The following is a 20,047-nucleotide window of genomic DNA, read 5'->3' on the forward strand; positions in this document are numbered from 1 at the left end:
AGTAATCTACTGCAAATGCACATTCTAATAGCTAACATGATAGTGAGGATGTTTTTCTCACGCTTCCTAATCTTTCACCTCTTTCATTGTATGTTAATAGTGCTTCAGGGTGCAGTTCTGCTATTTAGCAACACGTTGGAAACCTCAGAAACCTCTGTGTCCTTTTGAGTCTCCTGCTAAATTGAGGCACAGCTTTCAGAGGTGTCAGGTAACTTGGGGGGGTTGTGGAGTATCTCATAGATGATAATAATAGTAATTAGGATGTTGAGTGAGCAACAAGTGAAATAAGTGCAGTATAGTGTATCAGCCTGGTATCTGTATTGATCTTCCTGCATGAGAAATATCTACAAATAAATAAATAAAAGAAATGACATATTGGTTTAGGGTTTCACAGAAAAATCATTCAATAATACCTGGTTTACTTCAGTGAGTTAGTTTGCTTTTTGACAAAACTAAACAGTTAGAAACATTTTTATGCTACTCTACGTGCTACTTTACAAGCTTTTTCAGAGACAGACTTCTTCAGCTTATCTGTCATTTTCATTCATACATTTGAGTAATAATAACCCAAATATAGCTCATTAGAAGTTGTGCCTTAAAAAAGACAAGCAAAACCCACAATTCTCTTTTTATCAAATGTTCCTGTTCATTCTTGATTTGGTGGTCTTGTTAATCTGGAAATACACACTGTTTATTATAAAAATGTTAAATATTGATGTCTCAATGTAATTGTTTTAAAGATTTTTATGTACTGTCTTGTCTTGATTTCTGTTACATCACTAACATCTTGCTGCTTGCTTGAAGTGATTTTTGTTTTCTTCCTGACTGAAAAATGCAGTTAAGCTAAAGGAATTTGACTTTGCCAAAAAAGGGAAGTGTTTAAGCTCTGTGTGTAACAAATAATATTCTGACTGCATTTAAAGGCAAAACAGCACTGTCACTAAATTAAGTTTTCTGTAAACCTTAGGATGGAATCTTTGGATACGTGTATGAAATGCAGTTTTTCCAATACATCTTTTTTTGAAGTATGCATTTAATAAATCCTGTGCTGAAAGGTGTTAAGTACTAAGTACTGTTTTGCAAATTGTAGCATGACTAAGATGTTTCACCCTTCTTTGCAAATAGATGATAGCTGTTTTTCAGGATTTTAATATGGAGAGACTGAGCAGCATGAACTTGGGAAGTAGGTAAATGTGGAGTTTGTGAGTACTAGCTCAGGTGGTTACATACTGTGTAGGATCAGTTTATTTGTCCTCTTCAGACATGATGAACTCTTGTGGATAGATCTTTGGAAATAACCCACTATATGCAAGGTATGAGACATGTATGCCACATATCATTAAAGGAAGTGCAACAAAAGCAAAGCTATGGATCTTTTTGACACTGATGTTAGTAACTGCTAGAAGTAATTATACTTACAAATTATTTTCATGTGAAGAACTTTCTGAGTTTTAAGAGAGAACTGCAAACAGTGAAAATGTGGAGGAACTTTTTCTTTCTTTTTGCTTTTCAAGGGGTATATCGCCTAGGTTGTGAAGTACGTTATTTGTAAAAGATTAGGAATGAAGTTAACAGTATCTGTCTACTCCTTACATAACTTAGCATTTCTATTTAATACACCTGATCATGTTTTGGAATCCCTCATTTAGAAAAAAATGATTATGCAAGTTCTTAAATCAAAGGACTTTCTACCCCTTCCCTTCATGCTCTGAGTATGAGGCAATTGTATGAAGTATCTTGTGTATCCCCAAGATGCACAGTGGGATTGGGGGTGGAGGGCAGTACCCGTTTTAAAACATTCGACATGAGCTCAGGTGGGAGATCCATTTTTTTTAAGCAGCTAATACTATTTTTGACTGCATAAGCAAAAGAGTGTTGTGGTATCTTCCTACTTATGTGACATTACTAGTAGCATCCCTTGGATAATGAGTTCACATCTGTTATCTGTTTTTAAGAGACCCTCAGGAAGGAGTGGGGGCCATGCATTTTCATGTTAAAAATGCACTGAAGCCTCACCTGATGACTTAACTCATCAAGAGGTTTAGTTGACTTCTGTTAATAAGCTCCTGCTTGGGAACGTTCTGACAATCAAAGTCACTTTTCAAACCAGCAGGCAAAAGGGTTGTGAGATCTAATAGTCAGGAGTTAGACAAGGCATACTTACAAATAGGATGGTGCTTACCCAGCAGGGGGGGAGTGTAACAAGTGGCTTGGAGGTTGTGAATGAAGTCTTTGTCACACATGAGCATGTGCAGGAGTCCCTTTTACAAGATTCTGTAGTCTTTTTGTGCAGGGGGACAAACTTCAACTGTTATATAAATGAGCTAGTGACAGATGTAAATTATTTGCCCCTTACCTAAATGCTAACAGTATGTGAAGTTAGTTAAAGTAAAGACATACAAATGTGATGAAAAGGGTGATGTCTATTAATAGAAAAGGTCGCTTCAACTGCACGTGTTGGATTTAGTGCAACTGTATGCAATGGCAGTTGTGCAGCTCAGTGGAAGCAGTGGCCTTGATGCGTGATGTGAAGTAAACCTTGAGAGGGTTAATCCATGCAGATTCTTTCATGTGGCGATTATGTCACTTGCTAGGAGACAACACCAGAAGTAGCCAGGCATTATAGCTAGTTTGATATGGTTAAGCAAGATGCAGCTGCAATGATTTCTAAACCTAGCTAGATGTCTATGTTTCTTCAGGTGGGAGAAGGGTTATTTAGTGCTTCTGTACCTATTCTTAATTAGGAGTAACAATTGCTCTACATAAAACTTCAAATAAGTGGTAATATTAAAATCACAAATAAGCTGTTTGTATTTTTAATACACATTAAACATATGCTTTTTTCCATTTTCTTGTTAATGTTTTCACTTTTGTCTTTTTTTTTTTTTGATTAAGAGTGTATTAGCAAGGGAGGAAAATTTGCTGGAAATGTTTGTTGGTTTTTTGTTTGCTTTTAGACTAGACTATAGGAAGAACACACATATACATCTTTATTCAAGATAGAGGATGTTGAATAACTTATTATTTTGGAGAAAAACTAAAGCTTTAAAGCTCCTGGCAATCTGTGTGGAAAGGGTGGTATCTAAGTGAAGGTTTTCCTGAAATGGTTTCAAGGGCCTCTGCTTTCTTCTTATTATATAGTGACAAGTATTTCTATAACTTCTAGAGATCAGATGAATTGGAGAAGACCAAACAAGCAGGGAGAACGATATACCTGAAATTACAGATCATAGTTTAAAAGAGTTTCTAGAGCTACTTGTTACCTAGATCTTTTTGATGGGCCCTTTTCCCTAACGTAAAGTAAATGCAGTCACTTACAGCTTCTGTGAGGGCATTGGTGGAGAAGGGAGTGAAAGGAAATGTTTGTTTAAATATAATAAATCTGTTCTTCCTTTAAAAGGATGGATAAGGGAAAAAACGGTCAATACAATTGACTGTGTTGGTATGAGGTGTTTTTTTTTCTCTCCAGGCTTCTATTAAAAACAAAATATAGGACATATGTAATAGAAAATGAAATGACGAGGCTTGCATTTTGAATTATATCAATTTGGGCATCCAAATTACATGCTACAAAAGTTTCTGAGATTCCCTCATATTTGATTGTTACCTTTTGAAATTCAAGTCTGTAGCTTAAAATGCGTATCTTTTCTGCAGTTATCCATGTTGATCCATCAGGATCCACTTGATGACTCTCTATAAAAGCCCACTTTAAATAACTCATTTGATACTCAGCTAAGAAAGGCTATAAGCCTTACTGGAGAACTGCTAGTTTTTCATTAAGTAGTTTGCTTATGCTCATCAGCTCTTTGGGTTATTTAAAAGGAATTATATGTTTATTGGAAAAACATGTTGGATTCAACTAGTTGTTAACAGTGTGTTGAAGTGGTCTTGGGAATCCCCGAATACTGAACTTACTCTGGATGTAATACTGAAAATACTAAAGTCAACCACAAAATATAGTTCTTTCGTAGTTAGAACTCTCAGGCAGGGACTACACTGTTACAGCTTGGGACAAGTTTTCTTTATCACCTAGGATCTACTGTCATGCCTGAAAAACCTTATTTATTTCACTGGAAAAGCAAAGATGAGTTGCAGCTATAGATCAATAGCTCCATAGCTGTGTATATTTACTGCTTTACCAGCTTAGAAAAATATACAGAGTAGCACACTATCTGCTAGCAAAAAAAAGTATTTTTCCTCCAGTTCTTACTAGACTTCATGATTACAGTAAGAGTAGGGGGGGAGGTCTCTGGTAATCTGCATGGAATAATTGGTTTGTATAGCTTCTTACAAAAGGAACCCAAAGAACATTTTGTTAGATTTGAAGCCAGATAGAATTCTAAATGCCAATTAAAAAATTTTAACCAAAAAAAAAAAAAAAAAAAAAAGCTTTAGTTTCATGTGAACGTTGCCGTCAGGAGACAAGGTCATACGTGATGCATGATGAACAAAGATATGAAAGTTTCACCTTTTTTTTTTGCCTTCATTGGTGAGCATAGACAACTGCAGATAGATGAGAATTGAAAGAAACTGAGATGGAAGTACTGAGCATTCTGCATAGAAATGGTGGAAGCAGTTTGCACTGTGCTGTGTTCATACTGTAATGATAGAAGAAAAGGAGAAAGAGGTCTGAAACTCATGTAAGCAGTATTTTTGCTTATTTGTCAGTTAAAAGGAGAAAGGGAAGAATGTGGGAGACATTCTGCTGTTGGGTTTGATATGCTGTTGGGTTTGATATGTTGCTGTTGGGTTTGATATGCTGATGAAATGGGTTTTTAGAATACTGTTACTTCAAACATAAAGTGCTATGCAGCAGATTTTTTTTTTTTTTTTTTTTTTTTTTTCCCACTAGGTTATATTCAGTCAACCTACAAGTTAGAAATTATATTTTTAAAAGGCAACTCACTGACAGCACACACTAATTTTTAGGCAAGTGGACAGTGTGTTGTATTGCAGTAAAGCATCTATGGATCCATAAGTTGTTTTCCCGTCGCACAAGGAACACTTGTACTAATGTTAATGACATTAATAGGCCTTGCCAGACGATATAGCGTACAGTTCATCTGTAGAGAATTTTAGAAGTCATGAGGTTACATGGTTTTTTTTTTTTTTTTTTTTTAATTACCTATATATATACAACCAGTTTAGCTGGTTTATGCTGCCAAATTAAACATTCTCTTCCAGTTCTACAGTCTAAACCATTAAACCAGGATATAAGCATTTAGAGCTTAACAGTTTTTCGAATAGTTTTTAACTTAATTTATTTTATCATAAAACTTAAGGGAATTAAGATGATACAGCATCACAGGACAAGACAGTGATGTTTATATTAGAAGTTCTATATTGAAACCCAGGAGGTGTGGAAGCCTGTAAAGAAAAATAGCTTTGTTTTTGCTTAAGATTATGTACAGTGTTCAATCTATTCTGATGTTTGTGATAGGCAACATTTTGCTCAGTAACGAACTTGAAAATGAATTGCTTTCCAACTGACAGGTGGGAAGGCAACAAAATTGAGGTCCTCTCTTTTCTTGCAGAGGGCCAGTTCTGTGTAGAAATCTAATATATGTCTGTAGAAATTGTTTATTATATCCTTAGTACGGGATAAGTATATTTCCTTCATGAATCTAGGCCAAAATCAGATTTTTTTTTTATTTTTTTTTTAAATTATTATTACTCTTCCACTCCTCCTCCCCCCAAGTCATTAACTTTCTCACCTAAACTATGAACTGTTGGGATTTGCTAGGTTTTAGTATTTCTGTTTTAAATCTGTTGTGGGAGCTCTATAATGGGAATCAGCTGGGATAGTTGGCTCACCAGTGAGCTGACTTAAGAAAACACCTATGGCCTCAAGGAAGTGAGTCTAATATAATTAGAAAATAAACAGGTGATCACTAGCCACAGTCAGTAAAGCAGACAAGAGTTTGATGCTTTTACATCATTTGTCCATTGGATTCCTCTTTGTGCCCAATATTATTTCCACTGACTTTTTTTTTAAAGTCACATTTCTTCTGTCTTTGAGCTGCTTCTGGAGGCTTCTTTTAGCACTGAACCTGTTTACAATTCTGTAAAAGTTGTTTTATTATTACTTTTTTTTTATTTTTGGAGGCTCAGCTTTGTGAAATTAAACTTACTTACCCTCTTATATTCTTTGGTTCTGGTTGTATTACAGTACTGAGCTGTATCACTTCTTGGGGGGGGTGTACATCCAGTATTCTCTTTAAGGCAGAACTAGATTAGATATGCTCTTTGAGCTTTAGCAAGATATCAGGAAAACTATTTCTGTGTTCCTAAGAGGATACTAGCCGAATTTTAGTAAAATCTGTTGTTCTGCAAGATTTATGTTTTAAAGTGTTTGAATGTAAAATTTGTCATACAACATGCCAGCAATATGTAATACTGAACAATTTTAGAGGAAACATGAAAGTTTCAAAGCCAGGCATAGGTTAGAGAATACCAAATTAAAAATGTCTCTGCAAATCTAACTAGACTTCCCACTCTTCTATATCTGCGTTATGTTTCAGCCCTGAATTATATGACTGAACACTGTTATCTTCACTAAATGCTTTAACTATATCTGCAAACACCTGCTTACAGGTAGCAAAGAATTTTCTTTAAAAAAAAAATTAAAAGCTATAATACTCTTGAGGATAATTACCTCAATTGTGACCTACTATAATGAGCTGGGAAAGTTTTCATTTTAAGGAGCTGTACAATTACATATAGAAATGAATTTTAAAGAACTTATGACCTTCAAACTGTAATAGTAAGGTCAAATTTACATATCTGGGTTTCTGGAACAAATGACCAGTGTCTGAACACTAAACACAGGCTCTGTGTTTGTTCCAAACTCACACATGGAGCAGTATCTTAAGTCATGTGGTGTGCAGTGGCTGGAAGGATTCAAGAAGACCAAAGAACAAATTTGGGTTGTACAGTCCAGCTTTTAAATTTCTAATTTCCTATCTTTTTAATGCTTGCCTTCATAGTTTTGGCATTGTTAATGTATGTAAGGGCCTTTTGTTTAGTCTGCAAGTTTGAATCTGGTGCTGTTTAAAAAAGATAAGCAAAGAAAAATGTAGTTTGAAATACTAATAAAGATAAGCGTTTCATACAGATACTGGGAATTTAGCTGTGTAATATTAAAGAACATCTGTAATAATTCAAACATGCTTTTATACATAGTTCTCAATGCAAAATCATTCTTTCTCCCTCATAGCTATTTCAAGCTAGGGAAGATGTTCTTAGGTGCTTGATTTTTAAGTACTATTGGAGGACTTGTTGGTTTTCCACAAATATAAAATGTTTATTTGACTCTTTAAAAACAAACAACAAAAAACAGGCTCTGTTTAACCAAAGTAAGATTATATTCTTCCTCGTTCCGTATATTTCTGTAAAGGATCCCAACTTAAAACATTCGCACAGGTTGTTGGTTACTTAAGGCTACTTAAAGCTTCAGAGTTTGAACCGTTTTCAGTATTAAAACAAAACAAAACAAAAAAAAGGCATTTCACAGAATCATCTAGGTTGGAAGAGACCTCCAAGATCACCGAGTCCAACCTCTGACCTAACACTAACAAGTCCTCCACTAAACCATATCCCTAAGCTCTACATCTAAACATCTTTTAAAGACCTCCAGGGATGGGGACTCAACCACTTCCCTGGGCAGCCCATTCCAGTGACTAACAACCCTTTCAGTAATTTTACTTCTTATCTATAGTTCCTTGACTAACTGCTTGCTAACCAGTTACGGCATTCTAGTGCCCACGTTTATTTCGGGGCTCTTGACTTGCCTCTGACAGTGCAGAGCAGAGGTGTGGGAGGCACTTTGGAAAGTGTGCTGGGCTGGCCCTTAAGGGTCTCTTCCATCTGGAAGATTTCTGTCTGTCATTAACCTACTTTTCATAGAGCTGGAATGAAGATGAACTTTAAAGCTTACCAACTTCTTTTCATGCTTAAAGCAGAAGCTTGTGAGGCTTACAGCTTGTCTTGCAGTTTGTTTTTTTTCGTTTTTGTCCCTGTGCCCAACACTGGGGTCAGGCAGATGAGCACAGTAACCAGTGCAGATCTTTCATCCTCAGCCCGACGCTTTTTTACTCAAGCACTACAGCTGAAAGTCTTTTCTTGCAGATGTCTGTCTGAGCTGTTTCAGAGATAAGTATTCCACTCTTTCCTTATGGGCATGCTCTTTTCCTGTCCATCTCCATCCTTAGTGGTCTGTCCAGAGTAGATCTGAAGTATAGGCCGTTCCCTTCTGTGTAACAGTCTTGAAATACCTAGCAGGCTAATATAATTACGTCTCAATGAATCGTCTTTTCTCTACAGTAAGCAACCTGTTACCTGAGTTTGGGCGCTGGCACTCCAGGCATCTCAGTGCCCTGTTCCAGGCCCAGGCCTGAGCTCTGAGCACGGTGGGGTGAGGGCTCCTCCAGAGGCCTGGTAGCACCCTGTGGTGAGGGATGGTGGCTTTGGTTGTTTGGAAGGCAGCACTGCTCCTTGTACGACTTAGTAAGTGGCTTGTTGTCCCATATCATCTGTCTGTTTCCAGCTGATCATGTCCGAATCTCTCAGAAAATTCTAAGGAAATTTTTCCTTCCGTATAACAGTGGACGTGAGGACATGTAGTACATTCATGTTGCGTATCATGTGCTAAACTGAGATAGCTTTGCAGTTTTTCAATTGAGAGAAAAAAATAAATAAACTAGAATTTATAGATGCTTTAGAAAGGTTTCTGAGAAAGAACTGCTCTTCACCGTTCCTTGCATTGTTTTCCCTGTAATGGAAGATAGTTACCTGAAACATCTAAATTGTCTTCCAATTTTATAACCTGTATATATTTTTCTTATACTTGTGATTCTCTGAAATCTGCAACTGCTGCTTGCTTGAAGTTGACTGTTAAATTTGAGACTTTGAGCGCAGACTGGGAGATAGAAATGCATGTGCTCACAGGCATGAATATGTGGACACGTCTGTACATAGCAGTAATAAGGACTGCAGTGATTTAATTTGTTGTGCTGTTCTTGTGTTGGTCAAGAGTGTGTTGTATAGGTGAAAAACATTAGTGTGGTGATACCACGTCCCATTGTCCACTATCTGTTCCGTACTTCCACAATTTGGAGTCTTCAGCTCATCCAGCCACCTCGTCAGTTCCTTCAGCTGTGCTGATGAGCTCAAGTCAGTAGTCAGGCTTTTATTCTTTTCTGGTTTTGACAGAGTGTCTTACTATAACTTACACAGGTTTAGCCTTATCACCTTAATTACACATGGAATGTGGAGAATGCTGTATTATTTTTCTTTATAAAAAGGCAGCAAACTCTTAATTACTTAGTTCAAGTATTAAAAATTCCTTTTGCTTTAGGACTTTGTTTAACCAAGCTACATTGAACTAAAAATGAAGACTGCCAATAAGTTTCTTCTAATTAAATCATTGTTTTATTTATACTGATCCTACCTTTGTTTTGTTTGGTTTTGTTTGAATGGCCATTATTAATGTTGCATTTAATTGTGTTTCTCTTTGTTATCCTTTAGGAACAACATTTAAAATGTTAAAGGCAGTTTTAAAAAAGAGCCGAGAGGGTGGAAAAGGGAACAAGAAAGAATCAGGTATGAATATTAATAAAATATTTTATAATGTAGATGAGTTGTGCATTATAAGTTCAGCAATTAAATTTATTCTGTTGCAGCAGTGATGCCCAGTCTTCAGGGCAGAGGGTGACCAATATTGCTTACGCTAAGTGTGGGGAGGTCTGTGTGCCATAGGCCCTCTGCTTTGACTAGAGTCTTTACATGCAGAACACTCATTTTGTGCATAAGTAGGAGGTCTGAAGCTTCCTGGAAGTGCATATTCAATGCACTCATTCTGGAGCTGCTGCCAGGAAGAAGAGCAGATGAGAGCAGCTTGCTCAGTTTTCTTATCATACCGCGAGCAGGATGCATGTATTGTCCTGTCAGCTTTAACATGGTCCAAGGTCAGAGGTTCAGAACCCTGAACTATAAAAATCTATTTTAAACTACTTTTTCAACCTTGTTATAGCAAAAGGTTTATTATGTGTTACAGGAGATATATATGTATTGTTAGTCATGTATTTAGGAAAAAATATATTGAAATAAAGTGAAAATTTTTGAAGTTGGTTATCAAGCTTCCATCAAGTTCTGATTTTTCTTTTAACTGCAGAGGTTTTTGAAAGTAAAATTAATCATTAACAAATTTTAATTAATAGCAGAATAAGTTTTATTTTCTATTAAGCTTAGTAGGCCACTACTTAACTGCATTGTATTTTAGGGAGAAAGTAATTAAGAACACTAATTCCTGTTTTCATGGGCAGACAGGGATCAGCAATGCTCTTTGAGAATAAATAATAGTCAAAGAAGTGCAGGTGTTGGTGGCTGAGTATTAAACCTGCCTGCTTTGTGCAGGGTATGCTGAAGCCTACGCTAATGGCTGGAAACTTAAAGGATCTCCATGACAGTTACCTTTTCCCTTACAGTTCTATCTTTAACTGGGAACTATTTATGTAGATTAATATGTCTGTTTTTTTGTTTAGTTTAGATCCTAAATTATCTGTAAGAGTGAATTTATGCTTTTTGGCAACACAAATTTATTACTCCCATAATAATAATAATAATAAAAAGAAAGAAGTAGAAGATTAAAAAAATAGTCCTTTAATGCACTAAATAAGTACTGTGCACTACAGTACATAGACTACCACATTCAAACTGTCAAAACCGTTAAAACAATGCAGTCACTATATTTGCTTTGAAAAGGAAGTTAAATATGTATCTTGCAATGCTACTTATAAAACTTTACTGAGTTAAAGTCCTACAAGGTGAGTTTTTAAGTGTTTTGCAAAAAGCAGTTCTGTATTCAACTGGCAGGTAACTCAGAAAATTCTTGTGGTCTTCTGAAGTTTACACTTCAGCACAGCATCTTTCAAAGTGACTGAATGATGAGAACTAGAATGATGAGAATCTAGAAAGAAAAAACCCTGAAACTAGAACAAAGATGCACGGAAGTGATCTCAGAGCAAGATGAAAGGCTTAATTTTCACCTGTTAATTTTGTATGTACCACTAACTTGAAGTTAACAGCTGGAACTGTTTAAACATAGTAGGCTAAAGATTTCACTAGTGAGGCTTTCCCTGGTACATTTTTCTTTAGATACTAAATGGAAATTGGTTTAACCTCAAAAGGAAAATTAGCTTGTTTGGAACGGAGCTTGGGCCACACTTTAATCAAAGTCTGAAGCTTGAAAAGCCTTTCTCATCTAGGTCAGAAGATCTGTATTTTCTGTTTTGGGATCTGATCACATCTATCTAGAGTAACATCTGCAAAAGAAAGGGTTTCCTCACTTGGTTTTAAAAAAGTACAATACTGCTATATCCCTGAATGGAAGGGGGTGTTAGGGTATATAGTATTTACTGTTTCTTTTTTGTTTTGTTTTTCTTCGCTTTAAAAGCAAAGATCTAAAGTTTCATGTATAAATTGAATGATGTGGAAATGAAATACTGGGAAAAATCAGTGAATAATTCCTGGTTGGTGAATGCTAGGGTAAGTAGGAGTGCAGAAGCTGCCTTTTAAAATGAAGTAATTAATTTATGCAGTGGTTTCCAGAGGTTTGGCATATTTTGTATTTGAAGATATTTAGAAAAGTTTGGGGCAAAAAAAAAGAAAGAGGTGTGCATTCTGTTGTGTGTTACATCCACCGCTTCTTGTGAAGCTGTGTTCAGTTTCATAGTTCTGTCTGTTTTATTTCACAGGACCATCCAATTCTTTCAACTGTAAGACATTTCTGAGCTTCTTTTGGTGAAGGTATGAAGCAAGGCAAAGAACATTGATCAGCCCGTAGAACTTATTTTTTTGCTCACTCCTCTCCATGACCCCTAAAATCCAGACAGGGAGAAACAGAAATTGTTTGAATTGCAGAGTTCTCTCGTTTCATGGCCCTTCACATTCTTGATGACAACATCTTTTTAAAATTTATTAACTCTTCAAAGAACTATGAAGAGACTGAAAAGGTATGCTAATGATGGAAGTTGACTTGAGAGTTAATGTGGAAACATCCATCCTCTTAGCCACCACATATGAGGGTAGTGCGATAGTATATTTAGATTTTTCTTTGAACTTCATGGTTGCATAAGTTTGATTTTTTATGTTGACGAAGTTTTGAAAAAGTTTTAAAGTATTTCAAAGCTTTGGAATGTAGCAGGAAGTAGACGAGACAGAAAAGTTCAGTAGTGTCAAACTGAATCTGGTTAGGAAGACTTCTGTGACCTTCTTTGTGTATAACTTCTTTAGGAATTATAGCTAACAGCTAAAGAGGTAGTAAGATGTTTGGTTGCCACAGCTGTGTCACACTTGGCTGTATGAACGAGCTTGCAAGCTTCCACTGAGGTGCACAGGTAAATCTATTCTTCTTTGCATCCTAGTAGAATGACATGAAACATTGACATACAGAATTGCAGGGGAGGAGCCATAACTTCTGAAAGCTTTGTCTTGACTATTCATAATTGTATCGTTCTAACTGAAATCAAAAGTGGAAAAGGTTGAGGCTAAACTGCAATAGGTGATTCCTAAACAGAAGTAACCCCTGTTGTCCCACAGTTTTACTTGTGTATAAAAAAAATTAGCCTTAAGTTGGCATAACTTAAAGCTGAGTGGCATGACTCCTGTTTTACTGAACATAACTTAATGTTTGTGTGCTAACTATATCTTACTGTGTTTGTATCCGTTAGCCCTGAAGAACCACTGCAAGTAGGAAAGAGGAGAATGTACCTTAATTGAAGGCACAGCTGTAGTATGAAACGGTCTTGGAAGGGGTTAAAAATTGAAAGAAATTAAGACTGTCCGTGCAGAAATAGCCTGTGTGGATTTTAATGTTGAAATTGGCTTTTTTGCCTTGACATAAGGTCTTAAGAGCTGAAGATGTGTATAACATTTTTGAACCCTAACTGCTAAGTATATTTCAATTTTCAATAACTTCTTCAGTTAAGGGTTATACTGAAAAGGAAGGTCACAAGAATGAGAGCTGATCCTTCTAGGAGAAATGCTACCTTATGTGTTATACTAAAGACTACTAGAAGGCTCTTATATACACATTAACTTCTGCTCTAAGCAGGTGGGAGTTGGTGTTGTGGGAATGTCACTTGTGAATGGAGAAATGGTGCCTGATGCTACTCCAATAGCAGCACACTAGCAGTGTGTAGTAGGGCTTGGATCCTGTAATCACTTCCATTACAATACTTCTTTCCTACAATTGTTTAATTACTATAGGTTTATCTAGATGTGTCTGGGAGGCATTGATAAGTGAGTGAGTGTTGTAGGATTAGGTAAAATCTGAGTGAAGCCAAATTTGTGTGTGTGTAAATGTGCATGTACTTAGGTACGGCATGAGTGCGGTATGTGTACACATATGTGAAAGAGATCAGCGTTGACAGCACTTCCCATAACAAAGCATAGTAAACTTATTTCTAATTGTGAATTCAAATACAAGGTAGTTGGTATCATATGTAGGTAAACTGATGTGCCAAGGAAGCAAACTTTTTAACAAAGCAATTTTTTTGATCTGGGCATCCAACTTCTGCACCTAGCTTTTACTTTGTTTTCTGCAGTAGGAAACAGGCTGTCTTCATACCCATTCAGACAGTCATTTCTATGCAATAGAAGTTGATTTCAGCATTGTCTTGTACTCCTTCCTTCCGTTAAAATGATGTACATACTTGGTAAAACACAAACTTGGGGTAGGGGAAACCACACAATCTACACCTTTCACATGAAACTAACAGAAAACTATTTTATGCTTGTTGGGAATCAAACAGAAAAAGGGTGAGTGTATTAAAGTGAGTCCGGAGGAGGACCACAAAGATGATAAAGGGGCTGGAGCACCTCTCCTACAAAGACAGGCTGAGAGAGTTTGGGTTCTTCAGCCTGAAGAGAAGGCTGTGGGGAGACCTTGTAGTGGCCTTCCAGTACCTAAAAGGTGCCTACAGGAAAGCTGAGGAGGGACTATTTGTCAGGAAATGTAGTGATAGGACAAAGAGGATGGCATTAAACTAAAAGATGGAGATGTTCTGGAGAACAAGTCTTACGAAGAGCTGCTGAGGGAGCTGGGATTGTTCAGCCTGGAGGAGGCTCAGGGGTGACCTTATCGCATTCTACAGGTACCTTAAAGGAGGCTGTAGCGAGGTGGGGGTTGGTCTGTTCTCCCATGTGCCTGGTAACAGGACAAGGGGGAATGGGCTAAAGTTGTGCCAGGGGAGGTTTAGGTTGGATATTAGGAAGAACTTCTTTACTGAAAGGGTTGTTAGGCATTGGAATGGGCTGCCCAGGGAAGTGGTTGAGTCCCCATCCCTGGAGGTCTTTAAAAGGCATTTAGATGTAGAGTTTAGTGATATGGTTTAGTGGAGGACTTGTTAGTGTTAGGTCAGAGGTTGGACTCGGTGATCTTGGAGGTCTCTTCCAACCTAGATGATTCTGTGAAAAGAGGGTAGATTTATTGTTATTACACAATATGTAAGTGTAAGACTGCATCAACAACCTAGCAAGAGATACTAGACCTGTAAGCATAATGATGAATAAAAGGGTCTATCAACAGCTTTGTGACATAAAATTTTAAGTAATAGTGTATTTCCAAGAGAAAAATCAGTCAGAAGTCTGACTATCTTGTATCAGTCCTCAGGTGAAATAACTGTATATGGAGCAACAATGGAATACGTTGTACCTGTTGTCTCAAGGATCACTTAAAACAGTTTGACATCAGCTTACCACCTGTGCACTTGTCAGCAACACTACTCACTTCCTTTTTAAGTTATCTTTTTTCTTCTCTGAGCTGGATCCTTAGAGAAGTTAAAGCCATTGCCATAGTTGGATAGTACTGAAGACTGTGTTCTGTTCTGGGTTGTACACCCAGCTCTGCCAAAAAATTACTATGTCACTGATAGCTTTTCTCCACATTTCAATGAAATTTCTAGTACCAAAGGGGCCTAAAGGAAAGCTGGGGAGGGACTCTGTCAGGGGGTGTAGTGACAGGACAAGGAGTAATGGCTTTAAATTAAAAGAGGTTAGATTTAGATTAGGTATGAGGAAAAAAAAATCTTTACTGAGGGTGGTGAGGCACTGGGACAGGTTGCCCAGAGAAGTTGTGGATGCCCCATCCCTGGAAGCGTTCAAGACCAGGTTGGATGGGGCTTTGGGCAACCTGGTCTAGTAGGAGGTGTTCCTGCCCATGGAATGGGTTGGAATTAGATGGATTTCCAACCCAAACCATTCTATAAACAGAAACGATTATTTTTTGTCCTGGCAATAATCCATGGTTTTCTGATGTGCACTGGGCTGCAAATATACAAGAGTTACTCTGTCAATTTACCTTTGTTTCTTAAGGTTTTCATTCTGTCTTAGAAACAACATAAGAATGGTATTTTCTCCTCTCTGTAAGGTTATTGTCATCAAATAAAAGTACTCTCTTTAAACTCTGAAAGAAGTTCTGAGTGTTTGATGATAACTTAGGAGTTGTCTTTTCTAGTGACAAGTGACAGACTTAGGCTTTTTAACTGGGAGTCTATTAGTGTAACTCTTGCCAGTTATTTTGACTTCTCCTTAGGGCACGAATTTTCTTTCATTATTCTTTGCTTTTTGTCTTGTTTGTTTGTTTGTTAATGGACTTTATTTTCTAGATGTAAAATGATCTAATCTCTGTCTCTACTTCTACCCTATGTTTCTTTCTAAATCCCTTGGATATTTTTCTGCTACTTATCCTCTTTTCATAGTTGACTGTGGATTGTATGTTTTCCAGTTTCTTTCCTTGAGGTTTTGAAATTGACTTCTGTTGTAACTGGGAAATGCTCTACCTCTGGCCTCTCTTGCAAGGAGTTGATCTTTGTTATTTTAGTATAGAACACAAACTTCATACCTTTGTGTCATAATCCAAGAAATCAGAGTCAGAAGACTGTTTTCTAACTCAAATTCTATAGGGTTTCTTTTAAGTCCCCTTGTCTGTCTCCATGATACGATGATTTTATAAAGAACATATTAATAAGTCTCAGAATGTAAACCAAAACTATTTTTAAATTATGATTGTTTTAGTAGAAGTTATACTCAGCAGCACTTTGTTAAATGCTTAAAAATGCTTCAGAGGGAGATTTGTATTATTTCTTGTTAGTCCTATATGCTGCCAGTTACTGTGTAGTAAACATTTATGTTTGTTTACTTTAACTGTTCTAAGTTGGCAAACTGCCTGCATGGGAATCTGATTTTTTTTTTTCTGCCAAATAATCAAAAGATCAGTAGATATATAATAATTATAATGGATTTTAACTTAAAAGGAGATGAAAATCCTCTATATTACATATCTACAGTACATGCTCAATTATTTCAGCTGGCTTTTTAGTAACATGAGCATTGTCATTCTGTTGACCCAATATCAAGCCTGAAGGAACATGAATAATGGAAGTATTGTGCTTAGTTTGCAGAGTTTTTTCTGCACTAAATCCCATCAGAAGTTTAACATCAAATGTAGTACACAGCATGCATGAAAACTTCATTGATTTCAGTAGAAATTAATGTGGTAAGTAGTTGGGATTTTTGTGTTTTCTTGTTTAAAGGATTGTTTGACTTCCACGTAGTGCTCAAATAACAAGGGGCAAATTATTATATCAACAAAAAGGTAATGTTTAGATCATAATACTGCAGTGCTGTAGAGGTAGAGAATCTGGAGAAATAAAAATGAGGTCAGTGTTTGTGATTTCCGGATGATGAAGTAAAGGGTATGGAAGTACTTATTTAATGTTATGCATCATATTCAGTGGTCGTCTTCATCTTCCAATTTTTTAATTGGGGTAACAAAGTTCCATTATCAACATTCTTTTCTTGGATCTTGTTCAATTCTCTTGTAGATCAGACTTAATTTTTTACTTAAATCTTTTCAGGCTAAGGTTCCTTTGTTTTTCCTTCTTGTATTCTGGTATCTGTATATAAATATCTTTGACTTAAATATGATAGAATAGATACTTTTATTTCTGCATTACGTTCTAGTTCTAGACTGACATAGTCTTTTTTCATATGCTTAGTCTTTGTATTGATGTTTTATTCTAAATGACTTGGATGAAAACTCAGAATTTCAAATTTATTTCTCTTTTTGTATGTGTTCAGATTTAGTTAGGAGATGGGTTACAGTCTGTGTTCTTACAGAGATATAAAATGGCTTTCAAAGGCATGTAACTTACGCTGAGTTGTGATCGCTTGTATAATATTCTGCCATTCTTGTTTCTTTCTGCCATTCCTGTTAGCATAGGCCACTGTTATATGCCTGACCAACAGTGCTAGTGCAGCACTCTGAATGATAAACCTAAATGTGTTTAAATTGCCTGATACTCTTTTTTTGTTAATGGCAACTAAATTGCTACATTACAAGTGAAGTTCCTACGCAAGAAGGCATAATCTTTTATTAAGATCCATATTTGTTTAATCATTAATTAAAATTTAGTGTTTTCAGGGTTATTTGCCAGTGAAGAACTTGCTTAGTTGGAATGGATTTTTGATCCCCACGTTTTATGCGTTATGTCTCATTAAACATTGGTATCTGACTAAATATACTTGTAACTAAGCTGAGCGCAGTGACACCTTCAGATACCCTCTTGGCAAATTGAAAGGCTTGAAATAATTAAATAAAATAGTTTAAAGTTTTGAAGTTTTATTTAGTTTTAATAGTTTTAAAACTAAATACGCAAATTAAATTGGCATTTTCTGTCCAAACTCTTTATGACGTTAGGCTTTGAATTTTAAGTGCAAAGGTAAAGTACATATCCACTAGCTGGAGCATTGAACTTTTACTGGAATACTTTCAAGCTTCAGTGTGACTTCTGGCTGTTGCTTTAAAAATATCTTGCAACAGAAGAGGCATTGTTTCATGTTTAAAATACGGAGCTGTTTTTGATTATTCTATGTTGCTTTGCCCATATTCTGTGTCTGCTGACAGTTATTTAAGAATTTAAACTCATTTTTTGCTGAGCAGTGAGTATTTTATGTGGTGAATGTCTTTTCCCAGAAGCTAATTCCAGTGGTAAATCCCACGTAGATATGAAGAGGGGGTGGGAGGGAACACACCATGATCCTGCTCTTGGAACATGTATACAAATAACTTCATTGGTCCTATTAATCTCTATTTCTTTCCCTGTTTTAAAACTTTTTTTTTTTTTTTTTTTTAAAGTTAACGCTAAAAGTGTTCTTTTCTGTAGAGAATACCGATTTATTTATTGCCTTTTCAACTGTTCATTGAACTCTGAGAATTGGTGATATAAGCTGGCAGTGACCTTGGTAGTCGTGCAGTCCTACACCAGTCCTGTTAATATTCTCTTTTACCAAGGGAAGTTTGCTGTTGCACCCGGGTTTTTATCTTTCTAGTCTCCTGCCCCAAAAGTGTTAGGAAAGTGTGAAGTTTGCAGCTGTTGCATAGCAACATTTGCTTATAGCTTCTTTGTACCAGAGTCCTACCTAGTCAGATCTGGGCAGTTACAGTCAAGTTCTTGTTTATTTTAAAAGTGCTTTTGGTGCTCTTTACCCTGTGGTGCATGCTAGGAAGCTTTATAAGCAATAGGGTGCTTTTTTTAAAGCGTCTTTAAGCAGAACTTAAGTTTACTTCTGGTATAACACTGTTTTATGTCAGAAATATTTTTAAATGGGCCAGGACTCCTTTGTTTCAAAGAGGACAAATTGTCTATCTCAGAGTTTAATACTGAGAGATAACTGTAGAATATTGTCTGTCCTGCAGTTGCTGTCAATATTTAGACCTAGTCAATGAATCTATGTTTTGGCGGTTTTAGCTTTCACTGTTTTGAAGATTGAGATCCTGCTCCTTTATGATAAAATAACCTGAATTCTAGCATCAGCACAATACTCTAGCTTACATGCATTCTGGTAAAGTAGTTTCCATCTTTTTGTATTTTTAAAAAATAATAAAAAAAATCTGTTAATCTGATTAAGCCTTTCAGTTGCATCCCTAGGTACAACTAAACTGGGATTTGGTTTTCATTCTCAAAGCTTTTGGTGTGTGGTTTTTAAAGCTATTAAGTTTTTTCTATGGTTACTTTGACCACTGAGTAAGACCTCTGGTTGTTTGATGTTTATGAAACTTTGTTGTCCAGGCAGTGGAAAATATGCAGCTCAGAGGGTTTCAAAAATAGGAACTGAGACTTCACAGGATCTTTCCTTATGTTTTAATTTGACATCAGTAGAAAACTTGTGAGATGTCATCTTCCGCCTATTCCAGAACTGATGCTTGTCTCTTTTACACTGGGGTAGAGACCAAGAAATGTAATGTAAATTTAAAGCAATAAACAGCATTGTTCTGGTGGCTAAAATGTTTAAAATTATTAACCTTTCAGTTAGTAACAAATAGCTTAATTCTTAAGTCAGTGATATCTGATTACGTTCTGCCATTGTTACAAAAGAAGTGTAATTTGACAGCTATTTCTCATGATTTTCTAGTACTGTTTCATTAATATCAAGTTGTTGTGTAGAAAGCATAAAGTATTATTACCTTATGGATTTGTCAGGCTTGCTAATTTTGGGTCAGTTTTGTCATTTATGTAGATCCAAGTATCTTATGGGAATTTTTGTGTAAGTTGGATAAAATGTGTAGGTTTGGTCATCATCTCAATTTATACAAAATAGAAAATACATGATTAGGATAAATTAAGTATAAAGAATAGATTCTGAGACTTAAGAAAAGATGTTGTAAGTATATAAAATGAAGTTTGTCAGCCCACATAAGCAGAAAAGTAATAGAGCTATAGCCAGCCATAAATGACATTACCTCCGTAGATATAGAACATGCCTTCATTCTGCACTGCTAGAATAAGAAAATCTGTAGGTTGGTTTAGGAGATCCCATAGGACCAAGACATTAAGGAAGTGATCTGCTGCATCCAAAGATTTTTGCCTCTGATTTTAGTCCTGCAGCTCTCACTGTGATACAGACCCACAAGCCTTTATAAAGTTGCTTCCTCTGAGGCAGGTGCTGCACTGGGCTGTCTCTGTGGGAACTCAGCATCTCATGAGCT

At 36.3% G+C, this 20,047-nt stretch overlaps 1 protein-coding gene across 5 annotated transcripts in view; it reads left to right on the plus strand.

Moving 5' to 3' along the window:
* The window catches only part of TANC1 (tetratricopeptide repeat, ankyrin repeat and coiled-coil containing 1), a 116,645-nt gene that overhangs the window by 32,822 nt on the left and 63,776 nt on the right, over nt 1–20,047 (plus strand). For all 5 annotated transcript variants that reach the window (XM_035332291.1, XM_035332292.1, XM_035332290.1 and 2 more), the window contains one exon: nt 9,526–9,600. In XM_035332291.1, the coding sequence (XP_035188182.1) occupies nt 9,540–9,600 (61 nt within the window). In that variant the 5' untranslated portion in view covers nt 9,526–9,539. The remainder of the gene's footprint in view (nt 1–9,525; nt 9,601–20,047) is intronic.

The sequence above is a fragment of the Oxyura jamaicensis genome, chromosome 7 (assembly GCF_011077185.1).
Source record: "Oxyura jamaicensis isolate SHBP4307 breed ruddy duck chromosome 7, BPBGC_Ojam_1.0, whole genome shotgun sequence".
In the NCBI taxonomy this organism is placed as follows: Eukaryota; Metazoa; Chordata; class Aves; order Anseriformes; family Anatidae; genus Oxyura; species Oxyura jamaicensis.